This window comes from Bufo gargarizans, chromosome 5, assembly GCF_014858855.1.
Source record: "Bufo gargarizans isolate SCDJY-AF-19 chromosome 5, ASM1485885v1, whole genome shotgun sequence".
In the NCBI taxonomy this organism is placed as follows: Eukaryota; Metazoa; Chordata; class Amphibia; order Anura; family Bufonidae; genus Bufo; species Bufo gargarizans.
This window is the reverse complement of record NC_058084.1, coordinates 389048620-389072259: the sequence shown is the minus strand read 5'-3', so window position 1 is coordinate 389072259 and position 23640 is coordinate 389048620. Positions and strand designations below refer to the sequence as shown.

At 45.1% G+C, this 23640-nt stretch overlaps 1 protein-coding gene across 6 annotated transcripts in view; it reads right to left on the bottom strand.

Annotated features, from left to right (window-relative positions):
- Nucleotides 1–23640, bottom strand: part of FAM126A (family with sequence similarity 126 member A) — a 156529-nt gene that overhangs the window by 63493 nt on the left and 69396 nt on the right. For all 6 annotated transcript variants that reach the window (XM_044292999.1, XM_044293001.1, XM_044293005.1 and 3 more), the window contains one exon: nt 16535–16714. In XM_044292999.1, the coding sequence (XP_044148934.1) occupies nt 16535–16714 (180 nt within the window). The remainder of the gene's footprint in view (nt 1–16534; nt 16715–23640) is intronic.

The following is a 23640-nucleotide window of genomic DNA, read 5'->3' as shown; positions in this document are numbered from 1 at the left end:
CATTAAATAAGGGGGCATTATACTAGAGGGGAAGAGCATTAAATAGGGGGGCATTATACTAGAGGGGAAGAGCATTAAATAGGGGGGCATTATACTAGAGGGGAAGAGCATTATATAAGGGGGCATTATACTAGAGGGGAAGAGCATTATATAAGGGGGCATTATACTAGAGGGGAAGAGCATTAAATAAGGGGGCATTATACTAGAGGGGAAGAGCATTAAATAAGGGTGCATTATACTAGAGGGGAAGAGCATTATAGAAGGGGGCATTATACTAGAGGGGAAGAGCATTAAATAAGGGTGCATTATACTAGAGGGGAAGAGCATTATAGAAGGGGGCATTATACTAGAGGGGAAGAGCATTATATAAGGGGGCATTATACTAGAGGGGAAGGGCATTATATAAGGGGGCATTGGGGGGCGCATGCGCGCGGCTCACGAGGAGGTCATGCTTCAGTGAGCTCCGCTCCGCACTTCGAGATTGCCCTGCTTTTAGCGCCTATTAACAGGCTCCATCACGCCTAACATCTGATGCAGGGGTCCCCGAAGATGACCCGCACGAAGGGGAAAGCAAGAATCCCGGGCACCCCGGTCCCGTCGCAGACCTTGCCGGAGATTTTCCGACAGACCAGGCAGACTGTCATGGCGGACGTGCCAGCGACTCCCGCCAGCCCAGCTTCCTCAGATGGCGGGGATCCGCCTCAAGAAACCACAGATTCTCGGGTGGGTTCGGACGACTTATACAAGAACATTGCAGCACTTTTTAAAACCGAGTTGTCCCAAGCAGTCTCGGACTTTACGCGCCAAATACAGGACCTCGGTAACAGAGTCTCGGACTTAGAGACAAGAACAGACGACCTGTCTGACGCCCTGGGCCGCGATCGAGAGGACATTGACTCCCACGATAATCAACTGGCAGAGTTGGAGCTTAAAATCGAGGATCTCGAGAACAGGTCCCGGAGGGGAAACCTGAGAGTTAGAGGTCTGCCAGAATCATTTACCGATTTATCATCCACTCTGTCGGCCCTGTTCACGGCCCTGCTTCCTCAAGCAGAACCACATTTTCTTAAGATGGACCGTGTCCACCGGTCTTTGGGGAAACCCAGGACCCCAGATATCCCCAGAGATGTCATTCTGAAATTCCACCATCCCGATACTAGGGACAAAGTTCTTGCTGCAGCAAGGGACAACCCGGACCTACCTGGACTCCCGCAATCAGTCCACCTCTACGCTGACCTAGCGCCCTCCACGCTCCGTAGGCGCAGAGAATTGAGGCCGGTCACACAGGCCTTGCAGAAGGCCAACGTTAGATACAGGTGGGGATTTCCCTTCAACCTATCGTTCCAGCTGAATTCGCGCCCCTATACTATCCTGTCTGTGGCAGAAGGCCTGGAGGCACTGAAGAGGGCTGGGATCCAGTTTGACCATCAGGACTTACCGTCTGCATCACCGAAGCCACAGAGGCCGGCAAGAGTCTGGACAACTGTCCCGTCAGCCTCCGGAGGCCCGTCCAGGCTGAGAAACACCTGACTTTTCATCTTTCCTCGACTTGAGAGTGGTAACAGTACTGTTTGTTTACACGGGCCTACTTCGGGGCCTCTAGTTTTATCCCCGTAACTGATGTGTCGGGCCAGTTCTCTTAATATAGGGCCTCGAAAATGCGGACTTTCATGTTGTCCCAGACATGGGATGTTGTGAGAGGGAGCTGTTGGCCGTTACCGGGCTAAGCTCTCTTTCCTATTTCCCGCCACTCTTTTTTCATATGTTGGGGCTATGTAGTCCCACTCTATGTTGCCTGTTTATTCAGGCTGTTATTATGTTCCGTTGTATTGATGTTGTGCTCTTGGGGAATGCTGTTAGACTAATCAATGTATGTCTGGAGGTGAGGGGGGGGCCGGGGTGGGGGTGCTTTGGGATGCAGGCGACGGCGGCTGGCACTACTATACGGAATTTGCCATATACCGCCATGCTGTGTAAGCTATTGACTCACAATGTACGGGGTTTCAATTCCCCTAGAAAAAGAAAGACCGCCTTTGCAATTTATCTTAAACACACTCCTGACGTCATTTGTCTTCAGGAGACGCATTTTACGCCGTCGTCTCACCCGAAGTACTTTCACCCACAATACTCCAGCTTCCACTCCTCCACTTTTGCATCTAAGTGTAGGGGGGTTGTGACGTTATTAAGAAATTCATTTTCTTATACTGTAACTCAGTCATGTATAGACCCTAACGGGAGATATGTGATACTAGTTGGAACCCACCAAGAAGAAACTCTCCGTATTGTCAACTCGTATGCACCCACAGAGAATCCCACCAGTTTTTTTGAAGCGGTCAGTAAAATAATTGGGAAGCTCACGTTTCAGAAACTGATATGGTGCGGGGATTTTAACTTTACAGTCCATCCAGTTCTGGATCGCTCTGTCCCTCCCACAACATCACGCCCGGCAACTCAAACTAAACTGATTGCTCAGGTTATGCAATCATTGGCGATTGCCGACACATGGAGGGAACACAATGGCCCCCAGAGGGGCTATACATACTACTCGCCAGCCCACCAGATCTACACACGCATTGATATGATTTTGGCTTCCACTTCTCTTTTGCCGTATATGTCCTACTCCAGACATGTGACGTCATCATGGTCGGACCATGATTTGGTTGTTTCGGAATTTATGGCTTCGCAGCGGGGCGCTACACCCTACCATTGGAGGTTAAATGAATCTCTTCTGACTAACCCATCCATCATTTCACAGTTGCAGGAAGACCTTTCTAACTTCTTCTCTGATAATGATAATTCTGAGGTTAACCCTATGACACTATGGCTGACCCACAAGGCCTTTATGAGGGGTAGGTTGATAGGAATTGCTTCCAAGAGGAAAAGGGAAAGGACTCAGGCCCAGTCAGGATTAGAGGCCAAACTGAACAGACTGGTCTGGGCACACCAAAGGGCCCCCTCCTTGTATCTTCTTAGGGCAATAAAGGAAGTGAAGCAGCAATTGAATATAATCCTTTCAAACAATACGGAGAAAGCGCTTAGGTGGACTAACTCCTTTTATTATAGGTATGCTAACAAACCTGACAAGTTGCTGGCTAGCCAGCTCAGATCCAAACAAAGGACCAATCAGGTTTTCCAAATACGTACAAGGACGGGACAGACCACCTCAAATCCAGACGCCATATATGCGACCTTCCAAAGATTCTATAAATCCCTCTATTCTGCCCCTGTAGGTGACCCTAGCACCAAAATCGATAGTTTCCTGGCTTCCATAAGACTTCCTACATTGACTCCTGAAGCTCAATCGGAGCTTAGTAATCCTATCACCAAGGAAGAAGCGACATTTGCCATTAATTCCCTGAAATTAGGTAAGGCCCCAGGCCCAGACGGGTACTCTGCATTGTATTATAAAAAATTTAGCACTGCCATTATTTCCCACTTAACAAACTACTGTAACTTTTTAATGCAAGGGACTGCTCCTCCAAAGGAGTTCCTGAGAGCGTCCATCACGGTTATTCCCAAGCCCAATAGAGACCCATTGCTTCCGTCCAATTACCGGCCAATCTCCCTACTAAACCTCGATAATAAAATTTTCACCTCCATATTGGCGAATAGGCTCAAAAATTATCTCCCGTCACTGGTCCACAAAGATCAAGTCGGGTTTATACCAAATAGGGAAGCCCCTGATAATATTAGGAAAATTTTAAATATTATACAATCCTCTAACAAATCGAAGACCCCGTTAGCACTTCTGGCCTTGGACATTGAAAAGGCCTTCGACACTGTTACTTGGTCTTATCTTTATAAGGTTCTCTCTAAGATGGGTATTAATGGCCCTTTCCTAGCAGCTATCCAAACCCTCTACTCTGGACCAGAGGCCTCCCTCAAGCTCCCCACTACGAAACCCCTCCCCATTGCCATTGAAAGGGGTACTAGGCAAGGTTGCCCCCTTTCCCCGGCTTTGTTTGCCCTAGCTATGGAACCACTGGCTACTCATATCAGGGCCCACCCTGACATCACGGGATATACCATGGGGGGTACGGAATGCAAGTTGAGCCTATTTGCAGACGATCTGTTATTAACCATCACTAACCCCGTTGTTTCTTTTCCCTCCCTTCTGAAGCTCCTGGACGCTTTCACCAAAGCCTCGGGCCTGGCGATCAACCAATCCAAATCTGAGCTACTCCTATGCAATACACCTGCCTCTACTACATCAACATTGTTGGACAGTTTCCCCTTCCAGCACAGACCTCAGCACATCTCTTATTTAGGGGTCCAGATGCCGAACAGCCTTGACTCTGTCTACAAATTGAATTTCTTACCTATTTACCGTAAGATCCGTCAGGATTTAACGTCGTGGCAGACTTTACAGGCGTCTTGGATAGGCAGAATAAACATTATTAAAATGGTGGTTCTCCCTCGGCTTCTATACCTATTTAGGACCCTGCCGATACTGGTCCCTATGGGGGATCTGAGATCCTTACAGAGGGATGTGCTGAGGTTTATTTGGGCAAACAAACGTCACCGCATAGCTAGGGTAACTATGTGTAGACACAGGTCGCAGGGGGGCTTATCCGTACCTGATTTTGCCAAATACTATAGGGCAGCGAGATTGGCCCAGATGTTTTTGACACATCTTGACCCGAACACGCATCCTCTTTGGGTCTGGATGGAGCTGAACAGTTTTAAACCCTTCACTTGGAAGGCACTGATATGGTCTACCTCTCCCACCCCTCAGACTTTACGCAACGACTCCATATTGTCATATTACTCAATACTGCTGTGGAGGTCGGTCAGGTTTAAGTCCGCTCTGCAGAGTAAGCCCTCACCACTAGAATACCTTGTGGGTAACCCTGCTTTCCTGCCGGGCATTCAGTCCTGCAATATGGACTGGTGGGTGAGGAATAATTTGTGCTCACTGTTTAAGTTCATGTCTAAAGGCAAACTGATTCCCATTGCGGATTTTAAGGAACGGTTCTCCCCTCCCATTAGAGAATACCTCACCATGAACCAGATTTTTTCCTTTTTTAGGGCGGTTCTTCCTCCTGACCGGCCTGTAGAGCTTACGGCGTTTGAACGTACAATACACTTTTCGCTATATAAACAGGGGTTGTTATCCAGGATATATGGGGCGCTCAACTCGGTCCCCCCCTGATTGCAAACTACCCTACATGAGAGCTTGGGAGGCGGATATGAGTCGGGAACTTACACCCTCCAAATGGTCAGATTGCTCAATTAGGGTTCATGGCAAATCACTTTAGCCGAGACTTCTATAAAAGTGCTTCATAGGACTTACCTGGTTCCTGCACGCCTACACGATATATATCCGGAGGTCTCTCCACTTTGTTTTAGAGGCTGCGGCGAGGTGGGTACTATGATTCACACATGGTGGTCATGCCATGTAGTTAAGAGATTCTGGGATAGGGTAATCCATTTGATTTCCTCAGTCTTAGACTGTAATTGCCCCAAGACGGTGCCCTTCTGTTTGTTAGGTGACAAGCCACATAGGATTCCCTATGCCAAGTTCAAGCTTGCCCAATTTATTCTTCTGGCGGCGAGGATTCACATTGCCTTTAAATGGCGCTCTGACTCGTTATCCTTCCCGGCTGTTGTAGATAGGGTCAATAAAATATTGATATTTGAAAAGCTGTCGGCTATTCGCACCGATGTGTATGCTGCCTTTGAGAGGGTGTGGGAACCCTGGCTTGCTTCTCCTCACTCTCCAGACATCAGATACAGTATTTCCCTATAAACTAAGCTTCTGTATGTCAGATTGATATATTCTTGCATGATCTGCCATAACATGCATTGCTTATTGTACCATGCTTTATGTGCAAACCCAAGAGACGTACTTGTATTATGTCACCTATTAGGTGAAATCTTTTCATGCAATTGCATTCCTTTTTCACTATGTAATAAACCCAAATAAATGGTTTTTGAAATTATATAAGGGGGCATTATACTAGAGGGGAAGAGCATTATAGAAGGGGGCATTATACTAGAGGGGAAGAGCATTAAATAAGGGGGCATTATACTAGAGGGGAAGAGCATTATATAAGGGGGCATTATACTAGAGGGGAAGAGCATTATATAAGGGGGCATTATACTAGAGGGGAAGAGCATTATATAAGGGGGCATTATACTAGAGGGGAAGAGCATTATATAAGGGTGCATTATACTAGAGGGGAAGAGCATTATAGAAGGGGGCATTATACTAGAGGGGAAGAGCATTATATAAGGGGGCATTATACTAGAGGGGAAGAGCATTATATAAGGGGGCATTATACTAGAGGGGAAGAGCATTAAATAAGGGTGCATTATACTAGAGAGGAAGACAACATAAGAGCATTATAGAAGGGGGCATTATACTAGAGGGGAAGAGCATTATATAAGGGGGCATTATACTAGAAGGGGAAAGCAGTATATATGGGGGCATTATACTACAGAGGAGAGCATTATATTTGGGGCATTATACTACAGGTGAGGACAGCATTATAAATGGGTGCATTATACTAGGGGGGAGAGCATTATACAGGGTACCATTATACTAGAGGGGGGAGCATTATATACGGGGCATTATACTACAGAAGAGGACAGCATTATATATGGGTGCATTATAATATGGGAGAGAGCACTATACATGGTACCATTATACTATGGGGGGGAGCGTTATATATGAGGGCATAATACTAGAGGGGGAGAGTATTATATATGAGGGAATTATACTGTATGGGGGCTAGAAGTTGTAATCCCCATACAGTATAATGACTCCTTGTGTTTTTATTTCTTCTAAATGGGTATTGATAGAGATATACATAGTTATCGCAATACTTTTCTTAATACAGTTATGTGGGAATCATTTTGATATCGCTCAACCCCAGGTGGCGCCCATCAGTGATTTTACCACAGGACAGATCATACATTTTTGTTTGTTGAAACCCCAACCCTTCACTGGTATGGGGGTCCATGTCACCTGTCCTCTCGCAGTAGGAGGTGGATGTATTGTAGAAGCTCAGAGAAGTAGTTTGTAGGAAGCGGCGGTGGAGCATGACATGAAATGTGAGATTAAAGGAGTTGTCTCATCATGGACAATGGGGGTATAATCGCTAGGATATGCCCCCATAGTCTTATAGGTGCGGGTCATTTCATTTCTATGTGCGCATAGCACACTTTACATTTTCTTTAAGAGGCAATTTAAGCAGCTCAGAGTCATTACAGATGATGGATAAACGGCTCGCATTATACTCATCATACCAGATAGGGGTTCGCCTTTATGGCAGCAGTGCTGCATCTGCTAACTGTACACCAGTGAACCCAATGCGGAGGAAGATTAAACTCGACGCACATGCTTAGCCAGGGGTCTATATGTCCACAGCTGCTAACACTGAATGTCTTGTATATTAAAGGCAATAATCATGACCCCCAACTTGCAAGCATGATTACTAGCAGTTCTGGTGTCAGGCAAGCGCTCTCGGGGGACACAGTAGTCAGACGTGACGATAGATTTCAGAGGCACAAGACTGATGAAGATTTAAGCTGCAGATTTCGGATACTGAACGGATGAGGCTTCTTTCACACTAGCGTTAATATTTTCCGGTATTGGGATCCGTCATAGGGTCTCAATGCCGGAAAAAAAACGCTTCTGTTTTGTCCCCATTCATTGTCAATGGGGACAAAACAGAACGGAATCCTCCAAAATGCATTCCGTTCCGTTCTCATACCGGAAAGCAAACCGTAGCTTGCTATGGTTTGCTTTCCGTCCTGGGATGAGCAGCAAGATGGATCGGTCATGAACCACAATGTAAGTCAATAGGGACTGAGCAGTTTTCTCTGACACAATAGAAAACGGATCCGTCCCCCATTGACTTTCAATGGAGTTCATAACGGATCCGTCTTGGCTATGTTACAGATAATACAACCGGATACGTTCATAACGGATGCAGATGGTTGTATTATCAGTAACGGAAACGTTTTTGCTGAACCCTGCCGGATCCAGCAAAAAAGAAGCCTGGGGGGGCAGGAGAAGCCATTTTTCTTATTGCTACACCTCATTAACATAGCATGGACAACGCGAAATTCAGGACATTATCTACCATGTATGTCTCGAGTAGGAGACAGAAATCTTCTACACAGAAGCTGGCCGACAAGTCATATACATTACCGTGGCTATATACTGTATATTGGTACACATTGTGGTTATTGGGCTACTTTCACACTGGTGTTTTGGCTTTCCGTTTGCGAGATCCGTTAAGGCGTTTTAAAAGCGGTCCAAAACGGATCAGTTTTGCCCTAATTGCCTCCGTTCAGTTACCATTCCGCTCTAGAGGAGGACACCAAAACGCAGCCTGCAGGGTTTTGCTGTCCGCCTGACAAAGCGGAGCCAAACGGATCTGTCCTGACACACAATGTAAGTCAATAGGGATGGTTCAGTTTTCTCTGACACAGTAGAAACCGGATCCATTTCCCATTGACTTTCAATTGTGTTCAAGACAGATCCGTTATGGCTATAGAATACATAATACAACCAGATCCGTTCATGACGGATGCATGCGGTTGTAATATTATAACAGAAGCGTTTTTGCAGATCCTTGACGGATCCGCAAAAACACTAGTGTGGATGTAGCCTAATATGTGGTGACTGCTCTTCATATTTACAGTTTTGGCTGCCACAGACTTGCCATCATTTTTCTGCCCTCACGTCAATCTGGAAAAGAGACAGTATAGGCACTCTCATGGTCTTCAGTAGTTCTCTCCAACCTGTGGCTTTTTAAGGGGTTGTCCGGGTTCAAAGCGGAACCTGGACATATCCCCTTCTTTTTCAAAGCAGCCCCCTCTGAGTCACACAGGGCAAGGGATTTTTTGTTTACAAACTGACACTGCTAGACAGAGGCTTCCACCTAGCAGTGTTCCCAGCGACAGCACTGGCACTAATGGGCGGGCTTAAGCGCTGCCCTAGCCTCCGCCTAGCAAAGACCCGGTATGTACAGACTGCTGAAAAAATCTTGACTTGCGCAGTTCAGCCCAGGGCAAGGGAGAGCATCAGAGCATGAAATGCTCCGATGCTCATCTCAGAGGGGCTGCCTGGGTGAAGGGGATATATAAGAGTTCTGCTCTGAACCCAGAAACCCCTTTAACAGGTAGCCAAAGTATGGTTAATTTCACATGTTCTCAAATCTTCTGCACCTAGGGTGTACTTCTGCTTAGGCCTCATGCACACAACTGTGTATTTTGTGGTCAGAAAACAGAGGACCCTGCATTTTCCACATTGAAAAATTGCCTATTGTTGTCCACAAAACGGACAAAAATAGGCCCTTTTTTTGTGTGGGATGGACATGCAGACGTACGGATGTGGACAGCACATGGTGAAATGAACGGGTCCGCATTCAATCTGTAACAAATGCAGATCGGACATAGAAAAAATATGGTCTTGTGCCTGAAGCTTTAAAGGGGTTCTGCAGTTTGTTTAAACTGATGATCTATCCTCTGGATAGATCATCAGCTTCTGATCGGCGGTGGTCCGACACCCGGGACCCCCACCAATCAGCTGTTTGAGAAGGCAGCGGTGGTCCAGCAGCACTGTGGCCTTCTCAAACAGTTGATTGGCGGGGGTCCCAGGTGTCGGACCCCCGTCCGATCAGAAGCTGATGATCTATCCAGAGGACAGATCATCAGTTTAAACAAACTGCAGAACCCCTTTAAGGAAAGAACTTTTCACTGATCCTTTCCATCATCTGATTAAAGAAATATTCCTGTTTTACCATCTGATGGGACCATCATAGTGCTATCCTCCAGGTCATGTTCTGGAGGAAGCAGTGTAGATAACCCCCACAACCACAGATTATAGACTAGATTTGTCTAGAAAATACAATGCCTTAGAAGCAGGCACTATCAGCAGGCACTTGCTCTCTCAGTCATTCACCATGGTTGATCATCTGTAAAAGGTTTGGCTCCCAGAACCTATGACAATTATTACTTCACATGACACTAATAATTTCGCACACCAATACACTTCAGACATCGCTAGTGCTCGTCTGAACCTACAATCCATTTTCCATCTCTGCACTAGATGCTTGTTAATGTAAAACCACATAACCTCAGCAAGTGCAATAAAAGGGCACACGTGATGCTCATCCATCTGGAAGGGAGGACCAAATGTGGTGCACCTAAAAGAGCCGGAACCGAGCGGCAAGGCACAGATAAGTATGCTTCCATCAACAGATCTGGAGGAAAGGTGTGGATCTGAACTAACACGTTTCAAAGCTGGACAACTCCTTGTTGTCCCTTCAAGGACAAAGTGACCCCCAGCGATCAGCTGTAAACTAGGACAAAACATGGAAGTAAGGCTTTAATTTCCCTACAGAGTCCCCTGCAGTGTTGGTTCAAATCAGTAGGTCATCTGTGTAATACAGGACAGGACCTCCAGAGCAAAAGACCACTTTCCACTCAGGATTATAGATGAAGATCATGAAGAGAGGATTTAACTTTCAATTTATAAATGCAACTAAGAGAGATCTAAAGAGGTCCACTGTGTATGGAGACTTGTTCACCATGATCCATGGGGAAAAATATATGCAAAGAGGTATCGCCCAAGAAAAGAGGACCATCTCGCCAGCACCCCCTTCTGGAAGTGGTTAACCGAGTCAAAAATCTGACTTTTAAAACAAGCCTTGGAACATGACAAGGGAAAACAGCCAAGCCAAATATCCAGCCATAGAGCGCTCGTTCGGGAGGTTTGCCTCTCATTCGTATGGAGTAGGATTCTGGCTGCAGAATCACTTTGAAGTAAGCTGTACGAGCTAGAGTACCACCCTTTTCTATTCTTTGGCAGATGAGTGTACACACATGGCTACTACTAAGAAAAAAAATGGCGTACGAGGATGGAGGCAGAGTACAGCAAGAAAGAGTTCCTTTTCGCCCATGTCTTACCACAATAAGTCATCCCTTTTCAAAAAAATAAAATAAAATGAGAGGACCAACCACAAAATCCTTGTGTACACTTTTTTGGCTTACACGGTGAATGTGGTAGTTTACAGGGTTAAATCAGCTCATAATCGCTAGCCATGTGTTACTGTGTGCCTCACAGATAAGGTTTTTTACGGTAAGTGGTCCCTGACAGATCTGCTTTGAGGCCAACAGGAAAATAAAATTAATAGAATAAATTCCAGTTTGCAGGCGTGAGCGTTAATCGCGGTCTGGCAGGGTTTTTCCACACACAGCTCTGCTTTAAATGACTCCTGATCAGAGATGGAAGACTTCCATGTAGCTCATCAGCACGAGAGCTGCCTGAGCAGAGTAAATTAAGTCCGTAGGCACCTTCTCTGAATGAGTCCCCATTGTATGTCCAGCAAGCTCTGCATCTCTCCGTGGTAGACATCACATCTCCAGTGAAACATGGGAACATAACCCCTAGGCAGCAGAAATGGAATAAATGTCCTCCAAGGAAAGGACATGAGTATTGTCACATTTACTTACAGAAAAGACATATCAAGTAAAGCAGTTTACTGCCGACCTTTCTGCTGCTCTCGTTTTAATTAAGCTTATTTAACTCTTCACTGACTGAAATACGTCATAATTCTAGTTCTGTGAAGAGAACCTCTTGTCGTACCTTACTTTAAAATTCAAAAATAAAATATCTTCCTGGCTGATCTCAGTGTTCCTTGCACTGATGGTTGTAATCTATTCCCCATTAAAAATGTTAGCAGAGCTCCTCTCAATAACCAAAGGAGCGTTCACACTCATTTATTGTGCCTGCATGTACTACAAAAGCAGCAACTACAGGCTTCAGCTCCACTTTCTGTATTTAAAGAGGACCTGTCACCTCTCCTGACATGTCAGTTTTGGTAATTACTTCCATTTCTTGTGTAACAATAATTCTGGAGAATCCTTGCTTATGACTATGTCACACCATTGCCGTATTATTCCTATTAGAAGCTTAGATGTTGTCCTTTGTCAGATTCGAACCTAGGACTCCAGAGCTGCAAGGCACCAGTGCTAACAACCACTGAGAGACCTTGCTGCACAGACATTATAATCACTTGCTATCCCCAGTGGAGCTAACAATCTAAATTCCCCATCGGTATATCTTTGGATGTGGGAGGAAAGCGGAGAACCCGGAGGAAACCCAAACAAACACGGGGAGAACATACAGACCATGCACATGTTGTCTTTGGTCAGACTTGAACCTAGAATCCCAGCGCTGCAAGGCACCACCTTTAAGGGATTCTGTCACCTCCCCTAACCCAAAATCGGATTTTAAAGCAGTCATGCAGCACAGCTTACCTTGAATACGTCCAGTAGTTTATGAGAAAATCGACTTTTATGATTATGCAAATTAGCCCTGAAGGTGCCCAGAGGGGCGTTTTGTTCCCCTTAGTGTGCCCAATAACTCCCCTCTTACAGTGCCCAGCCCGCCTTCCTTCCGACTGCCTAACCTCCCACATCCCCTCATCCCTCTCCTCCCCCTCCCTCTCGCACAGGCGCAGTACCCACTGAGGGTTGCGCCAGTGCGATCTGCAGGAGACTGAGGGCAGGAGCTTCATCCTCGTCACTGGGCATGCGCCGAGCCCAGTGACATCCGATGCTCGCTCTTCCCTCAGTCAGCAGGGAACAAAACGCCCCTCTGGGCACCTTCAGGGCTAATTTGCATAATCATAAAAGTCGATTTTCTCAAACTACTGGACGGATTACAAGATAGAAGAGCACAGCCTATTCAAGGTAAGCTGTGCTGCATGACTGCTTTAAAATCCGATTTTGGGTTAGGGGAGGTGACAGAATCCCTTTAAAGGGTAACTGTCTTTTTTTTTGCTAGTTTATTAGAGCTAGGGATGTATACCTGAGTCTGTCAATGATTGTCAAAAGATCTATAGTTACCTTATAATAACAGCTTTCATTAATGTCCTCTGTCCCTTTCCACTGCTCCCTTAAAAGACTGTTGCTATGGCTTGTCTGTCTTCCTTTTAGTATAAACAGAAGACAGAGGGGCGGTCCTCCACACTGCATGCCTGCATTAGGCTTCAGCGTGAGGAGGCGTGTATCTCAGTAATCCAATCTGATTGGCTGGCTGGGAGCTGCTGGCTACAGCAAGTGTGCATGTGAAGTGAGGGAAGTCAGTTTTGGTCTCATAGAACTGGCAGAGGAGCCATCTTGAGAAGGTCCTCATATTGTAAATGTTTAAAAAGCCGTAACTAAGGGAAAAACTCAAGGAAAACAGTGGTATGTGAAGAAACCAGGATGGATAAAAATTTAATATATATATGATTTTTTTAAATTTAAATCAGATTTTTTTTTATATAAAATGCTTTTTGAGGAAAATATATTACCATCCAAAGGTTATTCCATCATGAAATAAAGATTTGTTTTTTTATTAGGTAGAATAAGGCTGTATAGGTTGAATTTTTTTGGTCAATACCGTATTTTTCGCTTTATAAGACACACCTGATTATAAGACGCACTTAGGTTTTTGAGGAGGAAAATAAGAAAAAAATATTTTGAACCAAAAGGTGTGCTTTTGGTGGATTTTGAATTAATGGTCTGTGGATGACGCACTGTCATGGGGGGGAAATCTGTGGATGACGCACTGTCATGGGGGGGAAATCTGTGGATGACGCACTGTCATGGGGGGGAAATCTGTGGATGACGCACTGTCATGGGGGGGAAATCTGTGGATGACGCACTGTCATGGGGGATGCGTGCTGTGACACATAGGGCCATGAGGGGGGCCAGCATGAGATGCTATATGTATGGGTGACACACATAGCATCTTATGCTGGTCCCCCTCATGGCCCTATGTTTCACAGCATTACAGTACTTTATTATTTGTATGTAAAATCTTTCATTAATCCTGAATCAATCACTCTCCTTTTGATAAACTAGTCTAATCGCCTGCATCAGTACTCACTATAAATGCAGCGTGCAGTCCGGCCGGCGTGTGACTGACGTCACGCTCCTCCCACTTCATTAAAGAAGCAGGAGCAGGATGAAGTCATGCGCCGGAGGGACCGCACGCTACATTCATAGTGAGTACTGATGCAGGCGATTAGGCTAGTTTATCAAAAGGAGAGCGATTTATAAAGGATTAATGAAAGATTTTACATACAAAGAGACTTCTGTGCGCGGGGCCCGGTGTAATACAGTGACTGCACCGGGCCCCGCTGTGAGTTACCTCCAGCCCCTCCTCCCTCCCCGCACTGTAACTGATGTATCGCTGGCCACACTGTGCAGCATAGCGGCCGGCGATATATCAGTGTCAGCCCTGTAAAAAAAAGTCAACCATCGTTTTATAAGACGCACAGTTTTTTTCCACCCTCTTTTGGGGGGAAAAAGTGCATCTTATAAAGAGAAAAATACGGTAAATTCCATTAATCCATTCACAATGTCATGCTGTTCCAGAGGTTTTTGTAAGATTATTGGGCAGTTTCTCTGCCTACAAGATATCATCACAGATGCTTGGTTTACTTTTGCAGTTCTCAAAACAAAATTTGACTCAGCAGAGATCACATGCCTCTTCTTCACAGCAAAAATGTTATAACATGAACAGAGTTGAGAAAAAAGACCTTAATTCTTACTTCTACAAACCTATGAATACAAAATCAACCTAATCAAACTAATATAAAAAGTTGTTATTCTAAAAATCTTCATCTACTTGCATATTATGTTATACCAGCAAGAATTACTCTTTATGTAGAAAACTATGATTTAAATCAAGCGTTACTGACTAGTGATTTAAACCGTGATTTAAATCAGTTTGATTTAAATCAAATCCACCCTGGAAGAAACTAAATATTGCTTTATATATAATGCTGCTGCAGCAGTAACATATGCTAAAATTGTTCTTTTGATGAAAACATGACAGTTACCCTTTAACTTCTAGTACAATTAGTATAGGATGGCACAACAAAGAGTCATAAGAATAGATGCTCAGTAACTGGAGGATGCAAATAGTTAAACATCACAAGAACAGTACAAGTACTAAACAGATGTGTCAGGAGAGGTAAAATACAGAATGAACAGCACTCCCAGATATAGTAATAGAGTAGGTGCACGCCTCTCAGGGAATTGTTCCAATTCACCCCGTACACGTAGTCCAATAGGGAGAATCAAGGCTGCCTCCATTCTCTATATTGGACTTAATGTCAGAAGAGGTGACAGGTCCGCAAAACCCTTTTACAGCATTCTGGAGTTAATCGAGTGGAGACTTCTTTCAATTACCCTGAGCAGGCAGCAGCTATGGAGAGTTTATCTTTTTCTGAAGGAGTTGACACCTTTGTGCAATACTCAGACAAATTATTGATTTCAACAGAAAAAAAAAAAAAAAAAAAAGTAATTTTTCTCGTAGTGAGACTGAAAGGGTTCCACAATTTGCTTCCAGGAGCAGGAAACCCTGCAGCTAAATACTTTTTGGGGGCACACTAACACAAAAAATAAAATAAAATAAAAAAGGGACCAATGACGATAACTAGGAATAAGCGAATAGACGTCGGATGAAACATCTGAAGTCGATTCGCATAAAACTGTTTCAATACTGTACGAAGCGAGGGATAGCCATCTTATTCTGCCTTCTCTAAGGGTGGTGACAGATTCCCTTTCATGACTCTCTCAACATTTTAATTAAAGGGCCCCTCACATCTTCAGCTTTCCACCGTATTTAAACATAAGGAGCCTTTTAAAATGTTAGTTATAGACCTTGTTATGCTGCCCTGCCCTGAGATTTCAGCAGCCACCTAGCAAAGGTAACCTCAAAAGGATCTAAGCCAGCGTGTGTAGATTCATAGGGATGATGACGATGGTGACTCCAGCACTTTAGTTCCTGCGCTCTGCGAGTGAAAATTGTGACAGGTTCTCAGAGCGGAAAAATTTTGATTTAAATTATTTTTACAACTTTGGATGCGACAGCTGGTGAGTGCAGTAGTGGAGTTTTGTGCTCAAGACCCCTTTTAAGACTGGAAAGCCATACATTGACAGATCCTAAAAAACAAAACAAGGACTACAGGTGGCAGCACACTGCTTTATGTACAGACACACGCAAACACTGCATGAATAAATGTAGACTGCTTTACTGCTATACCTACTATATGAAAATTAAAAGCTCTTTGCGCACATTTTTGATCAAGAATATGTTGGGCCCATCTACCAGCGACAAGGTGGCCTCTATCACACAGGAACTACACTAACATTCTTGCCTCTCTTGGGCTTTTGGCCTACAAAATTTAGGGCAATGTAGAAGCCACCTATGGGCTTCTCTGATTAAAAGCAAAGCACTAGTCAGATGGGTGGGAGTGCACAGTCTAAAAAGGGGAAGCCCCCTCACCCCCAAATATATAATGCCCGACATGTTCTTGACCAAAAATATGCGCAAACAGCTTCAAATTTTCATATAGTAAGCATAGCAATGAAGCAGTCTACACGTAATCATGTTTTGCAATGTTTTCATGTGTCTGTGCAGCCTCGTTTGCTTTTACACTGCAGCCATGGTAGCGTGCACCTGAATGTCCTTTATACATAGTTTGTGGGTGCAGGTCTAACTTTCTTTTGCACTAACCAAATTGTAGACGCTCAGGAGCAGAGCCTCGATGCACCCACTGCTTTGCAGGTCCCGGCTGGTAGACAAGGACAGGTAACACCATATTAGTTCTGGAAGGAACTGAAGCGTAAATGTCCTCAGGTTTTTCTCCTTACTTCGATAGAACTCAAAGAGCTGGTGGCAGACAGGTTCTAGTAGCTGCAAACAGAAAAAAGCAATCTGATAAGGACGGAGGCACATACAATATGTAAAACTTACAAAATCACAACATAAAAATAATCGTATAATGAATAAAAAATACTGACGAGAGGAATATTCCAGGTGTGACTGGGTAGATAAAAGGTAATGCTTCATTATATTCCAGACAGAATATCAAAGGGACTCTAATAAAGCATAGGAGGGGAGGACTTCTGCACAGTCTCCAGCGTGTGGGAAGGATCACGTAACGTAATACTGCGATCCAAGGGCTGTGTGGTCGTTAGCATACTGGTTGAGGTCAAGCACACAACAATGGATCACCAATAGGACAGTTATTCGGCAGCTTCATTAAGACCCGGAGAGTCTACCAAACTGAACTTGGATATCAAATACTCCATAATAATCTAATGTTACAGGCGTCTGTAATAGAGATGAGCGAAGCGAGCTTCGGGTGCTACATCCAAAGCCGCTTCACTCAAATATTCGTTATAATACTGTACAGAGATCATCTCCGTGGGAGCAGTACGCACGACTCTGTCAACAACTTACTTCGGCTCAACGGAGCCCATACATTCTAATACTGTACGGACACGGATCTCTGTACAGTGTTATAACAATTTTTTTTTTAGCGAAGGGACTTCGGATGTAGCATCCGAAGTCGCTTCGCTCATCTCTAGTCTGTAGCAAGGATGTTTGAAACTGACTTTATATAGCAATTTTTTGTATCCTGGTATTTTGCTCCGGCTCCTCACTCCAGAAAACACTACTCCTCATCTGAATGACAAAAGGGAACCACTCGTTTTGGAGTCATGTTAGCAAATATATTATGGAATTGCTTTATGAGCAATATCCTACTATATCAAGCTCCTTTCGCTCAGAATTAGCCTCATCCAACGTGTTCTTCACAGAGCACCATTAGCATGTCATAAAGCAGTATTGTTTCCATTCTGCTAGCAAATGTGCTAAAATCAAATATATCACTGGAAAAGCGGACATTTCACCATCAACAAGTCTCAATAAGAGCTGGCCGGATGGGTTGCTAAGCTGCCGCAGAGATTTAAAGCCTCATCCACCTACACTTTCTTTCAAGAAAATAAACATTTTATGAATCATCAGAGCTAGCCTCCATTTCCCTCCTCAATCACGGCTATGACAAATTGTACAATTAGGTAAACCACCCTTCTGAGCAGAATTCTGATGTATGGGCAGTATGTAGAAGGACCCATAGAAAAGGGGTAAGAAAGGGAAGTAGTCCCCACCAGTCCTGGATTATTTACACATGCGCAGTAGAGATGTTGCGATACCCAAAATTTTGATTCGGTTTCGATACCATAAAAAAGTATTGCGATACTCAATACCATTCGATACCAAGCAAAAAAAATTAATAAAAAGCCACGTGCATTCCGCATTTTAAAAAATGGCGAATCACACAGATTTTTTTATTTGAATAGTTTGGACTTTTCGGACGTGGCGCTATGTAATATAAAATATATAAACAATAAATAAACATATGTAAAATTGGGAAAGGGGGCAGTGCTCCAGACTAAAAAAAATACCTAGTAGCATTGGCTCCTGAATGGAAAAATTCAAGGAGCCAAATTAAATTTTCAGTCGCCAAATCGAAACCGAATCAAAATTTTGGCATTGTGACAACTCTACGCCAATCCGATCGGCGTAGGGTTGTTTCGATACCAAAATTTTGATTTGCTTTCGTCACCATAAAAAGTATTGCGATACTCAATACTACGGGGGGGACACCAAAAAAGAATTTAAGTACTTTCACACTAGCATTTTTCATTTCCGGCATAGAGTTCCGTCACAGGGGCTCTATACCAGAAAAGAACTGATCAGGCATATCCCCATGTATTCTGAATGGAGAGTAATCAGTTCAGGATGCATCAGGATGTCTTCAGTTCAGTCTTTTTGACTGATCAGGCAAAAGATAAAACCGCAGCATGCCACGGTTTTATCTCCGGCAAAAAAAAATGAAGACCTCCCGGAATACCGGCATTTTTCCCCATAGGAATGTATTCAAAATACCGGAATGCCGGATCCGCATGCGCAGACCGTTAAAAATGTGCAATAAGATACAAGACGGATTCGTCTGTCCGCATGACAAGCGGAGAGACGGATCCGTTCTTGCAATGCATTTGTGAGATGGATCCACATCCGGATGAGTCTCACAAATGCCTTCAGTCACATCCAGAACGGAACTGCTTGCTGGATCACACTGCCGCAAGTGTGATAGCAGCCTTAGGCGGGCGTCACGTTTTGGCTCCGGATGCGTCCTGGGTGCATTGTGGCAAACTCTCACGGGAAGGTACGCAATTGCAGTCAGTTTTGACTGTGATTGCGTTCAGTTTGTAGCGGAGAGGCCGTATAATCCACAATAATTCCGACAGGAACAGCATACAATAATCCAAGTAGCCTTACAATAATCCCTTTTTCCCCAAATAGACGACACATAGCTTGGTAGTCAATGAACTTTATTTAGGCATAGCACATCTACTTCAAACCCCCCCCAACAGCCTCATTTACGTACAATAGGGTACATAGATTACTATGGTACAAGGAAGGGTGGGGCCAGACAATAGCAAGGGCTGATTGGAGATTGAGGAGGGACAGAGCAGCTAGTTTAAACTGGTCTCCCAGTGTCCCTGAGACAACACCCTGCTGGGGAAACAATGGGACAGGACCTCGGGGGGGGGGGGGCACAGACAAGAAAGACATTCTGTAAGTGGCTAGGTTTGCCACACCGTTGTTCAGTTTTTATCACGCAGGTGACTGTGGTACCCGGACCCGAACTTCTTCACTGAAGTTCAGGTTTGGGTTCAAGGTTGTGTAGCTGTAATTATTTCCCCTTATAACATGGTTATAAGGGAAAATAATAGCATTCTTAATAGCATTCTTAATACAGAATGCTAAGTAAAATAGGGCTGGAGGGGTTAAAAAAAAAATAATATATATATATATATATATATATATATATATTTTTTTTTTTTACCTGTAGTGACGTCACTGCGCTCATCACATGGTCCATGTGATGAGCTCAGTGACATCACCACAGGTCCTGAAGAAAGAACAGGAGACAGGCAGCCACGCGATCAATTGGAAGGCAAGTTATGTTTATTTTATTTTTTTTAACCCCCATTGGCACTGCACCACCAATGAAGATAACCGACCTGTTAATACAAATACAGGAGGCGGGTGCCGGAATCAAATAGCCGGCACCTGACCTCTATGACAGGGAGCTGCGATCCGCTGCAGGTAACCCCTGAGGTGCCGCTGATCACAGCTCCCTGTCAGAGGCAGGGTGTCGGTTAACTGCCGCTGATCACAGCTCCTTGTCAGAGGCAGGGTGTCGGCTATGCGATTCTGCTGCGGGCACCTGCCTCCTGTATTAAAAGTTAAAGACGACCTTATATGGGTTCGGACTTTGTTAAGCAGCAGGCTACACAGAGCGGCGCCGTGGGATGTCCCAGCACTTATTATTATTCTTGGGTGCCGTTCCGTTCACCCGCTGTGCCCCATTACTGTCTCCTGCGCCATATGTTAATTACTATCGGACCATTGGGGAGGAGACAGCAGCTTCTCTAGAGGGCGTTCCTTCTCCCTGCACTGCGATTAGACAGCGCTACAGCCAGGGGAGCAGGAACGCCCACTAGAGAAGCTGATGTCTCCTCCCCATTGCTCCGATAGTAATTAGCATATGGAGCAGGACTGCAGGAGACTGTAATGGGGCACAGGCGCACAGCGGGCGAACGGAGCGGCGCCCAGGAATAATAGTAAGTTCTGGGACATCACTGGGCGCCGCTCTGTGTACTATCATTGGTGGCGCAGTGCTCCCGCCCCTCCTCCACCCCTCTCTCCTCATTGGTGGCAGCAGCAGCAGCACAGTGGGGGGGGGGGAGGGAGAGACTGCTTCCTTCTCCCCTGTGCTGCTGAGGGAACATGAGCGCTCTGACAGCAGCACGCTCATGGTCAGAGATACTAGATTGCGCAGGAGCGCAGGCCAGTATCGAAAAAATGGAAATCCCGGTATCGTATCAATACCGGGACAAAAGTATTGATTGGGTATCGAAATTTCGAAACCCGCAACAACCCTAGTGCGCAGAGGGTAAAGTAACCAGCTAAATGTTTGAGGACTGCTCCGTTATCCTGGGGGCCTAAAGGGTCAAGATTACAGCAGGTTACCATTTTACTAACATTCATAAAATTCGTCTAATAAACAGGAACTTAACGTAACTGGCTCTTAAGCGAATCAGTGAACGTACACTGCACAGGCTTTTCACCCAACAGTAATTTAGTATTAATGTAAATTCACAGAGCAAGTTTCTGTGATTGTCCTATTCATCTAAATGGGGCTTGCTGACAAAATGTATGAAATGAACAAATTTCGAGGATGTGAAGCAAAATTTTAAGCATCTAAGACAATGGAGGCTTAAAAGGGAATGTGTCATCAGAAAATGATCAATTGTTTAAATCATGTTTTTATGTTAAAAATATTTTTAAAGGATGTTTGATGTTATTTCTCATTTTCCATGCCAATATCTGTATTAAACACAAAAACACAATCCTGCAATTTCTAAGCCTAAAAACAAGTGACATTTCATGGTCTCTACAGATCACTTTACTGCAGTTATCTGCTTATTATTACAGGCAGGATTAGAATGATAGATACAGTCTCTCTATACATATAACACAGAATCCAACATTCAATATAGGCGATATCACATCTTATCTACTACATCCTGACCTCTGCACAGGTCACACAGCATGCCTAGAAAATGTTCCCATAGAAGTCAATGAGGTCCACCATTGTGTCTATAGCCCATGTGAACGATGTTAACAGCATTTAGAGAATTGCTTTACAGCAGCTCAGGAAAGATGGCAGCCTCCATAATCATGTTCAGGAAACAGAATAAAAATAAAATAAAAAAAACACAACAGTAAAATTCTCTTTCATTCCCTTTTCTGACAACCCAAGAGGCAACAAAAGCATTATGAAGCATGGGCCTTTAAACACGTTTTTTTGAGTAAATTGTACCAAACTTATCTTTAAAGGGATCGTGAAGTGGTTTTATATTGATGACCCATCCTCAGAATAGGTCATCAATATAAAATCGTCGGGGGTCTGACACCCAGCACCCACGGCGATCAGTTGTTTGAAAAGGAGGGTGCCCTCCATGTGAACGCCACTTCCTCTCCATTACAATATAGGCATTCACCTGACATAAAAAGGCCTTTTATGCAGCTGTACATACAGAAGATAAGGACCATTCTTTGTTCTGGGTGGTGGTGGATATGTGTGGGCTGGCATGAGGAAATTCAATTACACGTGGTCGTCACAGGTGTTGAATTCCTCCGAGATCCATGCCTCATTTATTTTTAGAAATGTGAGGCAGTCCACACTGTCGTGAGCTAGGCGAGTGCACTTATCGGTCACGATCTCCCCTGCTGCGCTGAACGTCCTTTCGGACAGGACACTCGACGAGGGGGCAAGCCAAGAGTTCAATTGTGCCAGCTCTGGACATAGGTCAAGTCTGCACACTCAGTAGTCCAGGGGTTCCTCGCTTCTCAGAGAGTCCACACTGGCCGTTAACCCGATATAGTCGGACACCTGTCGGTCTAGGCGTTCCCTGAGGCAGGATCCGGAGGGCGTCTGTCAATGGGTTGGCTGCAAGAATGATCTCATATCCGAAGTGACCAACACATCTTCAAAACACCCTCTTCTTGCAGGTGCGGTAGGATTGGTACCCGCACCTGTTTTGCTGTGGGTGAAAATTCCTCTGCCAGCACCCACAACAGCAGAATGCAGCATTTCTCTTAGCAAGGCCTGGAAATGCTGCATTCTGACAGCCCTCTGTGATGCTGGTAAAATGACCGCCATTTTATGTTTGTATTGGGGGACGAAGTACATTGCCACCCAGTACTGGTCCTTGCCCTTTATGCTTTTTATACGGGGGTCCCTCTTCAAACACTGGAGCATAAGGTCCCCATTTGCACTAAATTGGAAGCGGAGATCGCCCTGGCTCCTGCTCATCGCCCAGGAGAATGTCATCCTCGGTCTCCTCCCCCCAGCCATGGACAACACCAAGGATCCCCGAAAAGTTTAAAGTCCCCTCAAATCCTGCTCTTCTTGCTCTTCCTCCTCCCCCCAGCTACCATCCTCCTCTGCACGCTCCAGAAAGAAGGCGTAAGGTACGATGCCACTGATGGCACCCTGGCTGCGACTGACCAGTTTAGTGATCTCAAATGGCTTCAGAAGTCTGCATGCGTTGCGCGTGAGCAGCCACTGGCTAGGTGAAAAACAAACCAAGCTCCCCAGAACCTGTCCTGCTGGAGAGTTTGTACAGGTAGTTGTTAACGGCACGTTGTTGCTGGAGCAGCATATCAAGCATATACAAAGTGGAGTACCAGCTCATCGGGCTGTCACAAATCAGATGGGCAGGTGGCGTCACCGCTGAACGTCAGCCAGGCGAACCATGGCTGCGTAAGATCTAAAGTGGCCAGAGATTTTTCTGGCATGCCGCAAGAAGTCCTAAACCCCGGGGTATTTGGCAACGAATCTGTGCACAACTAAGTTCAGGACGTGTGCCATGCATGACACCCGTGTCATTTTGCCCTATTTCAGCACGCTCAGAAGATTGGCACCGTTGTTGCACACCACTTTACCAACAAACAGTCAAATTGAGCGGGGTTAGCCACTGATCGGCCTGTGACCGCAGAGCTGAAAGCAGTGCAGGTGTGTGGCTCTTGGCTTCCAGGCACAACAGCCGCACCACAGCATGGCAATGTCTCACCTGCCACATCGAGTAGGTTCTGGGGAGCTTAGGGGGGTGAAGCGGAAGAGGCAGTAGAAGTGGAAAAGGAAGAGTCAGCAGAGGAGGAGATGGAGTAGGAGGAGGAAAAGAGGGAGGCCTGCA